At 43.0% G+C, this 16,840-nt stretch overlaps 1 protein-coding gene across 10 annotated transcripts in view; it reads right to left on the bottom strand.

Moving 5' to 3' along the window:
* KALRN (kalirin RhoGEF kinase) overlaps positions 1 to 16,840 on the bottom strand; it is a 694,375-nt gene that overhangs the window by 235,018 nt on the left and 442,517 nt on the right. For 4 of the 10 annotated variants that reach the window (XM_088024810.1, XM_088024814.1, XM_028091295.2 and 1 more), the window contains exon 34: positions 1,795 to 1,857. The exons of the other annotated variants lie outside the window; for them this stretch is intronic. In XM_088024810.1, coding sequence (XP_087880936.1) covers positions 1,795 to 1,857 — 63 coding nt within the window. Of the gene's footprint in view, positions 1 to 1,794; positions 1,858 to 16,840 lie in introns of those variants that run through there. 10 annotated transcript variants of the gene reach the window in all.

The following is a 16,840-nucleotide window of genomic DNA, read 5'->3' as shown; positions in this document are numbered from 1 at the left end:
CTGCCTTTGTCTCTCCTTCTGCCTTGTTCCCTCCCTGGTAGAGTGAATTATACTGCTGCTCCTGCCCTGCCTCCTCCACTCGCCCGCCCCCCCTTCACCCCCGCACTCATCCACTACATATGGCCATCTTTATTCTGGAAAACAAATTCTGCTGCTAGGCAACCAGAACACAAAATTCCTGTGGTTGACATGATTCTTATTAATGACCGCAATTGCAGAAGTGCCGCCATCACGGCATGCCATACGGACGCTCCTGCGTCTGTCCCCAGCTAAACAGATCTTTCCAGAAAGTGGAATGGGGTGGATTCTTGGTAGGAAATTAAAGGCCTCAGCGCTCAACAGAAAGTATTTATAAATCACTGTATATCACAGCCTGCTTTAGAATCATTTTATTAGAACACATTCAAGAAAGTGACATACGGAAAAAAGACAGCAGCAATTCTCAGTCATGCAAATGCCCATATTAAGGTTCTCCATTGGATTTAAATTCAAGTACAAAGACAGTCCTTTCCTGAGCCAGGTGCAATTCCAGGGAATGACACTGTGAATTGAGAGCGTGTTTCCTCCACAAAGTTCAGAACACTGAACAAGTCCCATCCTCACAAGACTGTGAGGTACATGGAAGTGTAAACTTTCAGGATCTTAAGGACCCCTTTACCCAGTCCTCCCCCATAACCCAGCTGGGGGAAGTGAGCCCAACCTTGGGACCTTTTAGAAATAAGGTTTAGTCTACTGAAAATAAAGCAGTGGGCCTTAAAAAATTAGAAAATGAGTATATATATACACATATATATATATATATATATATATATGTAATGGAATCATCTTTGCCTCTTGACTTGGTGTGGGGTCTCCAGGAAACTCTGTTAGGGGTTGGGGCTCTCTTGAGTGTCTTGGAAGCTGGAGGACTTTTTAAACTTTTAACTTTTTATTACGAAAAATTGCAAACACATACAAAAGTGGAGAGAATGGTATAATGAATGGCCACGTCCCCGACCTTCTAGTCTCAACAGTTAACCAACATGGAGCCAGTTTGTTTCCTTTATTTCTTCCCCCACTCCCCACCCACCACCAACAGGGTAATCTCGAAGCGCACGAAGGCTAGGAGGGTGGTCTTTGAACCAGAGACCTCAGCGGTGAGTGAGGTTAGAGGAGCCGGAAAATTCTGACAAAACCTGGGCAGGCTGACTCAGATAGAACATTTGTTGGGGATGTGGTTGGGCCAATGTTTGGGAACAGCTAGAGTTAACCATCCTCTTCTCTACCAGAAACTATCCCTTGTTCCTCCTCCCTCTTTCTCAGGATGTGGGGGAGGTAGGCTAGATTAGAACGATGGGTTTTCTAGACTGGGGGCCACTGACAACAGAGATGGTCAACCTGGAGAAAAACTCCAGAGATAAGTATGTCCCTCTGACGAACGTGCCCACTCACACTGCAGACCTCCCGGGCAGTGAGGGCCTGGGGTACCTGGTGTTTGGATTGGGAGCCGCGGGAAGTAGCTTGGGTCATGGGGCCTCTCACAGGTCCCTACCGTCCCACCATTTTCAACTTTGGAGGGAAGCTCAGCAACCTCGAATCGCACCCAGTAGAGAAGCAGGGAGCCCGAGGGGCAAGCCCATGGCCCAGGTGGGCAGATTTTGCTTGGAACATGTTGCTCTCTGAGCAAAGGCTGTACCCCACACCAGCCCTGCCAGAGTAGTCTCAAGAGAGGTGGGTGAAGGGAGTCCAGGTGGGAGGTCCCAACGGCGGCACGGCTAACCCGGTGAGCTGCAGGGACAAGTCCCAGGCTGCGCGCTAAACGTAAGTGGAGAAAGGATCTCCAGGTCCCAGGTGCCACCGAGGAGCAAGGTTGCCATCCTGTTAAGAAAAGGGCCGGGGCTCTGTGATTTGCATATGACTTTGCAAAAATCTGCATGAGATCCCGTAGCCCTTTATAGAAAACAGAGTTAAATCATCAGTGCAACCTACTGTATTTCTAGCAACCCAAGGCACAGAGTGCAACCTGGCAAATACACAATCATTTTCTGAGAAGAGGAAATGGAGTGAGCAGAGTGCTGTGTAGGACACTCCTTGGTCTGAAGGTTCAGAAGAAGCCAACCAAGTCCAGGATCCAGATGAGGATCGCTGACCGGCCACTTCTACTGACTTGGTCAGGGTTCCAATCCATATACTTTTCTCTGCAATAGCTCCTGGTTGAGCAGTCCTGTGGTGGTTTCCCCCACACATAAAAGCAGGAGGAGAGCCAGGAAGAATATAAGGAGGGCTGCATTAAATATGAGGTCCTATGAGTGATCCTCAGTGTTTATTTCATATCCTTTTTGTTTTGTTTGTTTCAACTCTTTTAGGATCCCTGTGCCTGCCAGCAGGCCTCACTATGACATTCATTTGGGGGAAAGAAACTGAGAAAAGTTTACCCATTTATGTAGCAGATCTTTGGCAGTGAGTGACTTAAAATTCCTGATTTCAAGTGTTTCCAGGGTCTATGACATGTGGTAATCTGCAATTTTTCTGAGGCATGTGGTTGGTCTCTGAGGCCGCAGGGCTGGCTGAGGGAGTGGATTACTGAGGGAGTGAGGGAGCCTGCCAGAGACCCGGCTTCCATATTCCAGTGTGGCCACGCCGACTCTACTTGGCCACCGGAACAATGGAATGTGTCCTTAACAATGGCCCCTCAAAGAAAGTCAACTTCTATTGCTATTGGAGGACTGAAGTATTCTAAAGAGCAATGCCTCAACCAAGAGAAAAGTTCAAGATAAGTTAAGGAGTATGACCCCATATTTGACTGTGGCTCAGCTCCTCACATCTGCCATACAGAAATGAGAAAAAAGGTACAGGTCTGTGATTCAGCAGTCTTACAAGCTCCCTTAGCAAGAATTCCAGCCAGGCAAAAACTGTTCATTAAGGGAGAGAAAACACTTCAGCATCAAGTTAAAATGGTAGTTACCCTGACTTGTGAGGAAGATTAGGGATACTTAGGATTCAGAAGGGAGAGGAGATTCCGAAGAAAGCCAGGAGTTATACACATACATCTGTGAAGTAACTCATGGAAGGTACTGCTGACCACTGAGCTCACCTTGGCCATGGCAAAAGGGCCTTAGGAATTTTATATTGCATTACATTAATGGGGAGGTGGGGTGGTGGGGTGGTGGAGGGGTGGTGTCCACTGTCCTGCTTAGCTCACACCATAAATCACTGTCATTACCAGTTTAGTTTATAGATGTGCTCTAAGATTTGTAGAATTTACTGCAGTGGTCGAATTTAACAGTTTTATAAATGCCGAATTTGACATTTTGTTCTTTACACAGTTCTTAATATTCTGAAGGGGGAGACAGTTTTAAAAAATATTTTTATTGTCGTTTATTAAAATAGCTAAAGGTCTTCATCATTTTTATTATCAGTATTATTAACAACTAATATTTGTTGAGTCTTTAGCATGCGCCAAGCCAAAGGCTGAGTGTCCGGCATGCATCATTTCTCGTAATTTGCACCACAACGTTATGGGGTGGGTAATACCATTACCTCCATTTTGCAGACTGGAGCCCTGAGAGGCCTTGCCCAGGATCAAACAACTGGCAAGTGAAGGGAGTGAGATCTGCACTGTGGTCGGTTTGATTCTGGGGCTATCCTTAACCACTGTGCTATGTTGCCTCTTGTAAAGGAGAATCCACCTCCTAAGTGATATTTGTACATTTGTATGTTTGTGGATTTCAAAGGTCTGAGAAAGCATCTCACATATTTTGAGGATCCATCTTATCCTCAAGGACCTAAGTAGAAGTGGTTTGGGTCACTTTGTTCTACATACTCATTAGGTTGTGCAGAAAAATGTTTATCCCCCTTTAAATCTAAGTTGTGCTTGTCTCTGTGCACCTGCAAATCTGTCTGATGGTTTGATATATGAGACACGTAGGCAAACTGAATGCTTTCCTCTAAAACCCTGAGAAAATATAGACACATTAATATAGGAAGCCATTATTTTATATAGCCCAGTTGGTAACATGAAAGAGTAGTGAACGCCAATGCATAGCTCTTAACTTTAAAAATGATAGCTGTTCATAATCTCATTGAGATGATTTTCTAAAAATCTGGCCTAAAGAAAGGATTAGTGGGAAAAGTTTAAGTGGAAGTGGAAGTGTGTGTGTGTGTGTGTGTGTGTGAGAGAGAGAGAGAGAGAGAGAGAGAGAGAAAGGCCATCACACTTTTTTTTTGAGATGTGAATGATTTCTATTATTTAGAAAATAACTCCCAGTGTGGAATTCATATATGTTCCATGTCCAGTCACTATATACCTTTGGCATTTTGATTCAGTAGGCCAGGGTAGGGCCTAAAGTTAGCTTTTAGAAATACTTCCCTCATAACTCTGCAGGTTGCCTGGTTTGGAATCCTTAGCACAGAGACCTTCCCTATGTCCCAATCACTCCATCGCTGGAAAACCCGAGTTTTGCAGTGTTTCAACTGCGTTTTCATATCTGTCAGCACACACTGTCCAAAAGTACTTGTCTTGGGCATTTTCCATGAGGGCCGAGAATCAGTGAGACCTTCTTCGTAGGACGGTGGCTTTTATTAACCAGACCTCCCCTGTATTCTTTTATTTTAGGTGGGGAGGGGCCTGTGCTGAGATTTCCTTCGCCTCCCCTTATTCAGGTACAGATCCCTTTATATAAATACTTTATATAATAGAATGTAGGCTCCATTCTAATCCTAGACACCCAGAATGTAACTTTCTGAGCAATAGAGAGATGTTCTGCAGACCCTGGGAGCACAAGAGACAACACTGGACATCCAGTGGTATAAAAATAGCCACAAATGGGGAACATATTTATATGTTATAGATGTGTACTCTTTCTCGATCCATAAAGAATTTGAGGCAACTATTTTCCATTATATTTTTAAATGCATCTTCAGTTGAATATATGTTCTGGCTGTTTTTGATGGAGTGGGAAACCAGTGAGGCAGGAGTGTGCCCAAATTACCACTCCCATGGTTAAGACCTAATTAACAGCTTCCTCTATGCTCCTGATTCGTGCCTTGTTCTGCTAGGCACACAAGTCAGTGAGCAACTGACCCATGGCATCCATGGAACATGGAATGCTCTTGGTATTTTAATTCAGGTGTGTTTCATTCAGATGATGGGGAGGGGGCAGTAATGATAGGACTTAGACCATTTGGCTATAATGTTACTTTGTGTGTTTTGGCCTGAATTATCCAATTGTTTTCTTTAGTGAGCGTGTCCAGGGGAAGGCAGTGTGCATAGTGGACATCAGAGAGCCCTGGGTTCAAATCTTGGTTCTGCCGCTTTCTGGTTGTGTGACCTTGGGCAAGTTATTGAACCTCTCTGAGTGCCATTTTCCTCATCTGCAAAATGAGGATAATGGTACTTACCTTGAAGAACTGTTGTGAGGACAGAATGAAGGAGTATATACATAAGCTGCCAGGCTCCTATAAGGAGTTCAGCAAGAGAGGCGGTTGTTATTGTCAGCTGTTCATGCTCTGGATGGCTTCCTTGCAGGCAGCCTTTGTGCTTTCCTTGGTCTGCCCAATTACAGCAGGGCTTTCTAAGAGAAGGAGTAGGCCTTTCCTATTAGATGGGGCGGCAGGAGGCGCGGGGTATTACCCTTGATGGGGACTTTAAGTGCTCTGTTTGTTTCCATGATACACAGGGAACTCTGCAAATTATATTAACTGGTTTAAAAGAGCTTTTCTCCACCCCAAATGTCAGACTAGAGCCTGGACTGGAGATTTTCCCTGATGTAGCCATCAGAATTAAACACGGAGATATAGAGTAGTAAAAATACTGAATCATGTACACAGGAAAGACGTAAGCACCGTGAAGTGTGTCTTTAGTTTAGTTCTTTTTTAAGGACTGATCTGGTGACCTTTGTATGTGTTCTTTCTGGCTTTCTACTCTGCCTGAAGGGTCTCCTTTTGGCTTTTAGATGTCTGCTTGTTGCTCATGCTGACCCCAGGCTTCCTCATCCCGAATGCTCTCAGGAGCTTACTGAGGAAGACTAGGCAGTCTAGCAGCTTAGTGATGAGCAGGAAGGCCTGGCAGGTGGTGTGGAGTGCGCTCCCTCCCAAGTGACAGGCCAGGCACTTCCCACCTCTGGAGGACCACCCCAGCTACAGCAGGAAAGAGTCCATCCTCGTTTTTCCTCTTTCTGTTTCTCCCTCTGCTCAGGGAATCCTCTGAGAGAACCATGGAACTAGGCAGTGTGGGAGAAACAACCTTGAAAATATTGGTTTCATGTAATTTCTTTGTTTTGTTTCAAATTCAGAAAGGTTAAAAATTGCCTCTTTACCAAGAATTCTTATCAGAAAACATTCCCTCTGCCCTCAGACTGTGGGAGCTGAAGGGAGAGAGGGAGGTGAGGGGCTGGGGGAGAGCTGGGTCTTGACCTAATGATGAACCTCCTATTCGAAACCTTGCTGCCCATGCAGGGTAACCCGTTTCCTTCACGGAGGCTCTCTGTGTCGTCCTCACCTGGGCCCCAGCATCCCCATGCTGAGTCACTCTGGAAACCTCCCCCTCTGGAATCACAGGGGCTTAAAACCAAACTTGAAATATGTCTGCTTTCTGTCTCTCCCTCTGCATATCTCTCCATGGAATCTCTTCATGAACTCACTTTCAGCCTTCCCTCACCCTTTCCATACTTTCGCTAAATAGCTACATTTGAGGGAAAACCCTGATGGAACTCCTCATCTCCTTGTCACCCCCAACCGGACACACCATGAATTTTCCTTCTCTTTCCTTTCACTGTCCAAGGCTCCTGACCTCTACAACCAAACACAGTTTTCAGTTCCTCAGCTCACAACCTTGGCCCATCCTACACATCGGTCCAAATTTACTCTCTGGTCACTTTCCCTCCTCTTGAGATACTGAGAAGTCAATCCCCCTGTTTCCTACGAGGTACCTGCTTTTGTCCCCTTGTCCTTGGTTCATGCTGAGGGTGGACCTCAGCAACCATCTAATAATTGTGTTCCTTCCTGTCTTTTAAAAATGACATCAGTGAGGGTTTTCTTTGTTAATAAAAGTGATTTTCTTGTCAGAGAGAATTTGGAAAAAGCCACCATCCAGAAATAACCACTATTTACATTTTGGTGTATTTCCTTCATATATATATATATATATATATATATATATACATATATGTACACACATACATATATGTACATACGTGTACATAAGCACGGATACCCAAACATATATACACACACACATTCCTTTTTTATGTTTAAAACAGAAAAATTCGTCTTTCCTATTCAGAAGGAAAAGGAAGCCTCCCAAGCAGGTGGGAAGAAAAGGAATTGTACACTGTAGGTAGGCCCTTCACCTGGCCGGCCACAGCCAGGAGCTTCTGGAACCCATGACTTAATAATAGTTTTAATGTCATGGGCCTGATGGCCTGATGACCAGGGGATATGTCCAAGAGATCCCTGCCTCCCAAACCACGTAGATGAGTACTTCTCAGAGGGTGTACGGGAGACACATTCAGAGACACACAACCCATAAATATACAAAAACGGAAGTTATACACATAAAACATATTATTCGAACAAGTCTTTTCTGAGCATGCCTGTGAATGTCTAACTGTATGTCAATGCACTGCAGATGACAGAAGCTATCACATGTGGGCCTTGTCTTCACGGATCCCAGGACTCAGTTGCTGAGATAAAAGCTAACCCACAGGAAACACCAGCGAACTGGAAGAAGATGCTATCTCACAAGGTGCTGAGGGAAGGGACTCCAGAAATCATTCTAATAACAAAGAAAGCTTGTTTCAACAACACTCTTCCTGAGGTCAGAAACATATCTGTCAGTACAGAGAAATAATTTGGGAGACATGGTGATGTCTGTGATAGGCTGGTAGACAAAGGCAATTCTTACTTAAAAGATCATCATATTTGATGAAGATAATCACACAGATAATGTACCAGAGAACATTAGAGGAAAGGTTTGCAGACAGCAAGGGAGCCAGAAGAGGGGCAGGACCAGGGGGAAGGGGCCTGTGTACCAGGAGCCTGTAGGTCCTAGAGAATGCTACTGTGATTTGGGAGCCATGCTTCTGCTCTTGAAGCTCCCAGGAATAAAAACTTTACAAGTCCCATGAAAATCCAGAGCCAGAATGAAGAATATGCAATCACTGTGATGATGATCCACTGCAACACGATTTCGGGAAAAGGCTCAAGAATGAAGGAGAGCCAAGGTGGCTGAGAGGTAAAGCAGTGGATGGGGGTTAAGAAAAGATTATCTGGGAGATGGTAGGTGAGGAGTCCAGTTTCAGGTCTGCTGAGGAGCGCCAGGCGAGTCATCCGAGTGCAGTAATGTCACAGACAGCTGGAGACAGGGGGCTGCATCCCAGCGTGAGGGATAAGGGCCAGAAACAGAGATTTCTCAACTCATTGTTAAGAGTGCGACGTTATGCTCCACAATGTGGCAGATGCCAAGTAAAACACACAACGTATGCCCTGAATGTTAAAGAATGATATTTGACTTGCTTGTATGTGTGTGGGCAGGGGAGGGGGCACAACCAGTGGCTGAGAGGTGTGGTGGGAGAAGTGGTGAGCATTTGCATGAAGGAGGCATGAGTCCAGCTGGCAGTGAAGGGCGGGCCAGATGTGATTCAGCAAGTCCGTAAGCATCACAGGAGATGGGCATAAGCAGGAGCAAAGCATGCTGTGACTGGGGGCATTTAATTACCATTATTTACTACGTGCTAGATGCTGTAGTAGACAGGAGAGCAATGAGCATCATGAAGATAAAGATACGATCGTCAAGGAACTCACAATGTAACATGGGAGAAAGATACGCAGGCAACCATTTATTGGTAAGTGGAATTACGTTGAAACATATAAACGGCCAGTATTCACCCATTTTTTAGACACACAAAAATGGCAGTCTCATCTGATTCAATCGAAAGTAGGTGCGTTATAGTATGTAGAACAGATAAAGGTCTCTAAAGGATCAGGTGTCAGAGGGAAAACTAAACATTTTGGAGTTGGGCCTGTACTTTATCCCTAGTGAATGTGCTACTGACAGCTTTTAACTGACAAGTGAGACATTGAAAGAAAAGCTTTGAGAGGAAGAATCTGGTGTCAGGAGAGAAGATAAGACGCAGGAGCAAAATCCTAGAAAGCAGGGAGGCCATTTAGGAGGTTACTGAAAGAATTTCAGCACAGGGTAACCAAGAACTGACAGGGTGGTGTGACAGATTTTGAGGGACTCATTCTCAGGACTTGGCAACAGACTGGCTATAAGAGAATTCTGTCCCAAGTAGGGAAGTCAACCGGGTTACTAGTTTGAGAGAAGAAGGAAATCTCTTTTTGAGACTGAGACTGAGGAAAAGTCAGACATCCAACTGGAAACACTGAGGCAACCAGCTGTAAAAACTGTGCCCAGCACCAACCCTGCTCATTATGTGGCCACTTGGTCTTGAATTTGCTTGTTGGTTTTCTGGTTCCTCAGTAGAACTTAGCCTTCATACAGGCGGGCACTGGCCTGTTTTGTTTCACTGCTGCCTCTCCATCCTGGCACAGAGCCTGGCACATGGTGGGGGTGAGTGAATAAACTCATATGAAAACTGCCATGAGGAGTCAAGTCACTTCAGAGCTATAATCTTGGCATCTTTGTCATGGACATCAGAACTGAAGCAACAAAAACTATGGCTGGAGGTGGGGAGGATGTAGAGAAAGAAGAATCAGGAAGAGAAGTTCAAGTGCAGCCCTCACTGGAGCATGAGGTAGCAACATGTGTTGGATGGCAGACGGACGGGAGCTCGTCGACAACATGCAGGAGAAGAGGTGTTGGAGTGATATACTCAAGTGGGGACAGAAGATGAGATTCAGAGGGTTGTGGATGGGTTAACATTAGACTCTTCCTGAGTCTTGAGAAAAGATGAGAGAATTTGATGACCGTGGTACATCTAGGTGAAGATAAAAGTAACCATCAGGCAAAAAAATTAAAAAAAACCCAAACCCTCAGTGTTTCTTGGATGTCAATCAGTAAAGTCTAACTTCCTTTGAATGGTGTGCAGGATCTGCCGTAATCTGACCCAAGCAAATCTTCTGGTCTTATTTTTCACAGCTCACCTCACAAACCCACAATTTCAACCAGGCACATTTACTCTGCACGACCCAAACTCCTCCTATTTTTGCCTTTCTCCCTTACTGGCTCTTACCGTTTCATCCATGTAGAATGACCTGCCTCTGCCCTCCCACCCCAGCGCTGTCTGGATAAATTCTACCCACTTTGTAGAGTCTAATGGTGAAACTTCTCTGATCCTCCCAAACTAGGATTTTGATTTTCTTAATTACATTTGGTCCCAGTTTCTCGATCTCTCTCTTACCCACACTGCCAAACATGTTACCAAGTGTTTATTTGTTCTGCAGTTATTCCTTTCACAAATATTTCCCAAGCACCTTCTATGAGTCAGTACTTTGCTAGATTCGGTGATGCAGTGGGGACATAAAACAGACATACCACTGTCCTCAGTCTGGCGGGGGAGGCAATCATATAACCACACAAATGCTTATGGTCATGGTGACAGGAACGGAGAAATAACAGTACAGAGTGTCGTGAGAGATGTGACTTGGGGAAGGGACTTCGGCAGTGGGTCAGGACAGACTAAAATCAGAAAGAAGAGAGGGTCAAAGGGGTGGACTTAGGCATGGGAGGAGAGAGAAGCTTCCAGGTAGAGAAAACACAGGCCACGGGCTGGGAAGAACCCTGGCACATTCAAGGAAGGCCAGGCAGGCTGCAAGGCAGGACACAGGAAGAAAAATGGCCCCCATGAGGCCAGAGAAGTGGGCTGAGGCCCAGATCATGCAGTCGCATCAGTCATGTTGAAAATTTTGATCTTTATCCTAAAAACAAGGGACGCTAGTGAAGGACTGGAGCCGCAAAGTGATGTGGACAGCTTGCATTTTAAAAAAGATCACGCTGGCTGCAGAATGGAGAAGAGAGTGGAGGGAGGTAAGAGTGAATGTCTGGGGACCAGTTAGGAGGCTTGGTTCATAGGCCATGTGTGAGAGGACAGTGGCTTGCACTAGAGTGGATTATACAGATGTTCAGTAAATGCCAAGGTAGTCATCGGTCTTTTTGGAGTCAATCAGTAGGCCTGAGAAAAGCTGAGTTTCATCTTTACAGGTCATTCCACTAAGGTAAACCCCAGTCAACATAACAACCTCAGTTCTTGAGAACCCCTTGGGAAATGTGCGTGTCAGGATCATCAAATTTTCTGGATAACTAAAGGTAAACACCAACACTTTATCTCCCCGGTTTAACCATTTTTATAAATACCTTTTAATCTCTGACTTCTTAAGCAGAATACATCGAACATGATTTCCCTTTCTGTTAACAGTTGCAAATACCAACATGAGTAATAATTATGGTGTAGTGCAGGATGCAAGGGAGTCCTCAGACAGGCCCAGTCATGATGCTCTCTTGGTACCCTCACTAAATAGAACAAACTGTTAAGAGTTTTAATTCATCCATCAGCTTTTGCTCTCAGGGCTTTTCTGCTTCCTCTCTTGCTGACAGTAGCTCAGCCTTTGTGGCTACTAGTGGGTCTAGACAGAAGTAACTGTCTCCCCTTCTAATTTTCTTATGGGCTAAGTAACTAGATGGCCATGAAGGTAAGAATTACATATAAAATCAGGATTCAAGAGGCTTTCCTGTGAGCACAGATGTTAGTTTTGCTATGTGAAGACTTCCTCCCTATGTCTGGGATCTATTTGTTGGACAGCTGAGTTCCAAATCCAATATATTTATCACCTTTTTCCTAACACATTGCATTGCTTTAGCTGTATAACCTGTTATATGATGTATGACAATAGACAAACACATTTCAAAAAGTCAAGTAGTTCTTCTTTCATTACAACAGAGGAGGAAAGTTTAGGGATTGACAGAAATCTGCATTATATATAAAGTTTCCATGTTGCTATATTATTCTGATGAGATATAAATGGTGAATTATATTTTAGAATACTAAATGTAGGAAATGTCTCATACATGACATCATATGAACCTCTAACTTACAAATATATTGATTTCAAAATGTCAAATTTATGTTTATCAAGACAGAATAAAGAGAGTAAAAAGACGAGCCACGAAGTGAGAACAGATATTTACAACATGTATAACCAATAAAGGACTAATATCTAGAATATTAGTATCTAGAATATGAAGAACTCTTAAAAATGTATACAAGAAACCCCTAGATCACTCACTAGATACATGGGCAAAAGGCTTGAATGGGGCATCATAAAAGAAAGTCCAAAGGCCCAATAAGGACATGACAAAATGTTCAACCTCATTAGTGATTTGGGAAATGCAAATTAAAACCATTAGCAGATACTACCACATCCCCACTAGACCTGCAAAAATTTTGAAGTCTGACAGTATCAAGTATAGACGAGGATGCAGAGCAACAGAAAATCTCACATATACTGGGAGTAGTGGAAATTTGGTACCAGCATATCAAAAAATAGTTTACACCAACTAGTAAAGTTGAAGATATAGATAAAGATATACCCTATTACTCAGCAATTCTTTTTTCGTTCATCTAGAAATTCCACTCCTTGCTTTACACCCTAGAGAAACTCAAGCACATGCACACAAGGATACATATACAAAAATATTTACAGCAGTATTGCTCCCATAGCCCCAAACATCCCATGTAGAGAATGGATACTCTGTGGTATAGTCATACAATGGAATACTATACAACAATGAAAATTAATGACCTATACACATCAGCACGGATGAATTCCATAAAAATATGTGTTGAGCAGGACACACACACACACACACACACACACACACACACAGAGTATAATTCTAGTCATATAAAGTTAAAGAACAGCCACACTGATACTACACTGCTTGGAGACACATTCAAAAGGGGTAAAAACATAAAGGAAAGTAAGGTCAGTATTATTACAAATGCTAAGAGAATGATTGCCTCTAGGGGAGAAGAACAGGGTTGTGATCAGGGAGGGGCACACAGGGGGCTTTTGGAAAGCCATGACCTGCATGGTTATTTCCTGTACATTCGCTTTATAACTGTCCACTCAGTTGTTTAGGAGTTTGTATGCATTTTCAGCATACATATTTCACTTTTTAAAAAAATCTAAAAAGTTTGAGGTATACCAGATGTTTCTAATTAGGAATGTACTCTCTCCATAGAAACAAAAGTATAATTAACATTAATCAGACAAGCCCACAAGTCACATTTGGGTAATAGTATAGATTAAATACTATTTAAAGTATTTAAGTACATTTCCATAAAAATAAGAGAAAATAATATAGTGGCAATATTATCAGTTAAACAAAACATACCAGAGCAATAATGAATAAGGCTAATTTTTAGAGTATCTGATATTAGATTGGAAAAGATAAAAATATCGATGCTACACTATGTTGCAAGACTGTGGGGAAACTGGCACTCTTACACACAACTGGAGGGAGTGCAGACTGGGGCAACACCCACACAGGGTGATGCGACATCGTCTATCAAAATTTAAAAGGGGCAGTTGTACTTCTAGGAAGTTACTCTGTTAAAATACGATTCACAAGTGTGAGAAACTATATCTGTACAAAGCTATTAATTACAGCCTTGTTTGTAATGGGAAAAGATTGGAAACATCCCATATACCCATTGATAGAGAATGAGTTAAATAAATTATGGTAATGGAATGCCATGTAGCCATCAAAAGGAATGAAGCAGCACTACATGACCTACTGTATGATTACCCACATTTGTTACACGGAAAAAGTGTAAAACAGTACTTACTGTATGCTGTTACTTGTTTAAACATTTTTAAGAAGAATAAATAAATATGAGCCTTCATGTTTTTAAAGAATCTCTCAGGAAGAATACCTACATTTTGAAACATGCATATATTACTACTTTGAAAGTTCATTTCATTTTAAGAATCTTGAACGCATATGCTTAAGGAAAAACAGGTTTAATTAAATAATTATGAGGAAGTATAAGAAGATTTTGGTAGTCTAATGATTTTTCTGAACAGTTCCCATCAAAGAGTCCATTTAAAAAAAAAAGTCAAATTCTACATCAAAACAAAATAATTCTTTTGAGACATATGTATCAGTAGGACTTCTCCTTTGCATATTGTCCATGATTAGAATAACTATTTTGGGATCAAAACTGATACAAAGGAGGAGAAGCAGAAAGGAAGATGAACTTTAAGGCCAAGCTCAAATCTCACTTTTGGTGTAGAGGCCATCAAATTTGCCAGGCTGAATTTGTTGCACAAAGTGGGTATGCTTCTTTTACAAAACCTAGCAGACAGTGTGGTCAGTATGTCTCTCATCTGACACTTTCTCTTTGTAACTTCTCGGGTTCCTAGCAAAGCAGCTAGCATAAGGAAGTGCTAAGTACAACTGTCCCCTTTCACAAATACATGAAATGTGTCCACAGCAGCATATAAGACACTTGGGATGTGCAAGGACAGAGGTTGTTCTTATATATTCTGAATCTCCAAGGTATCTTGCCATCAGTGGACACTCAATAAAATTCCACTGAATAAAAGAATGAAATCATTTGAAATAATTTTCAAATATATTTGAAATAATTTTCTATTTTACCTCTAATTGCATTCCTCTCTGCTCACAGATCTTTTTCACTTGGTCATGTGATAATGTTTGTGCCAACTAGTTTGCTCTTTAAATAACAAAACCAACCTAGTAGTTTGGACTTCATGTTCCCCTGTTAGAAGCACTGTCTTGAGTTTAAATGTTAGAGAACATATCCTAGAAATCTTTCTCTTTGGGGATTTTCCAAAAATTTTTTCATGAATGCAATAAATGTTCTTAATACCCCATGGAAAAAGGCATAAAAATTGTGACTGCTCTTGTTTTGCGGGGTTGTGGGTGCAGTGGGGGTGGGGAGGAGAGCTGGACTCTGCATTACAGATTTCAGATTCTGCAATTCGAAGCACCTCCCTTAAACAAACCATTCCCCCTCTACTCCTCATCCCTTCACATCTTTTCTTAAAAATTAGAATAGTTTTTTTTTTAAAAACAACTTCCTTCTGATATTCCTGTTTTATGAGATAGATGAAATTTAAAAGCATTTGGGGGTTATGTTGAATACTTCCTGCTCTTTTGTCTTTGTCTAGAATGTCTGTCCACCTGCCATGAACATAAACCTTCTCTAATCAGGAGTGTGCTGACTGCAACCAGAGCCAAAATATAGTGTGTATGTGTGTGTGTGTGTGTGTGTGTGTGTGTGTGTGTGTGTGTGTGTGAGAGAGAGAGAGAGAGAGAGAGAGAGAAAGAGAGAGAGAGAAGGAGAGAAATCTGGCATTCTAATTTGAAATTATTATGAATCAGGGAATTAAAAATTGCAGGACTACCTTCAAGTGTTCCCAAATGATCTTTTTAAAAGAAATGCTGAGTTCTTTTTAGATAAAAGCTGCAACAGTATCAGTCACAGAGACAAAAGTCAGTTCCAGTGAATTCCAAATGCCTTAAAATGGAGCATATTTAGGCTCACATCAGCAGGAAAGCAAGGTGTTTAGTTTTGGTCACTGCCATGACCTGTGTGTCTAGAACAGTGCCTGCTGTATAGGTGAGCTCAATAAATGGCTGATGAATTTGTGAGATAAAAAGGTGGCATCCATCAAAATTCCAAGGAAAAGAAAAGACAATGCCTTTTTCATCTCCTCTGGTGCTCACTAAATCATGTCTTCCACGGGTATGTAAGTCTGTGATAGCAAATAGTAAATGGAACTTTTTAAACCCCATTCCTGTAGCTGAAAGAGTAGCTAGCAGGAGACAGGAGACAGACATAGTAAAAGCTAGAGGCTTCTTTCCCTTTGAGGACATCATCAAGCTCCGAGAGAAGAAAAGCCCTTGCCATTGGTACAGGCTGAGAGTGGTGTTCAGGGAGCACTCACTAAGCATTCCACGGCCAACATCAGCAGAGGCCACGCAAGATTAGAGGAACAGCTCTCCTGAGCTTGGAGTCAGTGTATACATCTCCCTGCAATTACCAATTTCAAACGGAGCCAAGTAGAGCATTAAGAAAAGTACAGGAGATGAACATTCTGAACAGGGAAGACTCATCTTGCTGTCCTTAAATCTGGGAAGGCTGAACCCTGCCCCCCGGCTCTGATACATGGCATGGCCAGGGCCACGTCTGCGTGGCCCATGGTGGGGAAGAATGGAAAGAGAGACTGGTAGGGCTGGCTGAGGGTCTGCCTGAAGCTAGAGAAAGGACACCTCTCACAGGTCTCCTGTGCATAGTTCTGCATCTTCTTCTAGCAGTTTTCTCTCAACAGGAAGAGCTATCAAGGCAGAATCAGGCTGCTGCCCCTCAGAAGGCATCTCCTGCTTACTGGCCCAGGGACAGGCATGGAGCCCAAGTCCCGTCCTCACTGTGGCTCCTTATAGAGGGCCACCATAGAGGACGTTCACACTGGCTTCTCTTGACAAGGCCCTGTTTTCTAGCATAAGAATCACATCACCTCACTCCAATGCCACAAATTCTGAGACCCACATGCACCTGTTCTCAATCTACTACATTACACTGGTCATGGCAGATGGGTGGGCAGTAGCCATCAGCCGTGAGGATGTGACACTAAGCTGCCAGGCGGGTAAACCCAAAGCAAGCATTTCCAATCTAAGCTCAAGATCAAGAAACAGGGTAATATTTACCCACTTGCTATCCAACAGACCTTTCCCAAGAATCCCATGCTGTGGGCACAGAGAACCTATGTCATGTTTTCATGGCTCCAGGTAGCTCCAGCTTAAAGCACAACCACCACTTTGAAGCCCCTTTCCTCTGCTCCATCCATTCTAGTCTCACTGCTGTGGCTCCAA

This window comes from Eumetopias jubatus, unplaced genomic scaffold (assembly GCF_037043125.1).
Source record: "Eumetopias jubatus isolate StellerSeaLion01/CBP00866 unplaced genomic scaffold, mEumJub1_p1.0 scaffold_1, whole genome shotgun sequence".
Classification (NCBI taxonomy): domain Eukaryota; kingdom Metazoa; phylum Chordata; class Mammalia; order Carnivora; family Otariidae; genus Eumetopias; species Eumetopias jubatus.
Note: the sequence above shows the minus strand (reverse complement) of the source record. Positions and strands in the feature narration are given on the sequence as shown.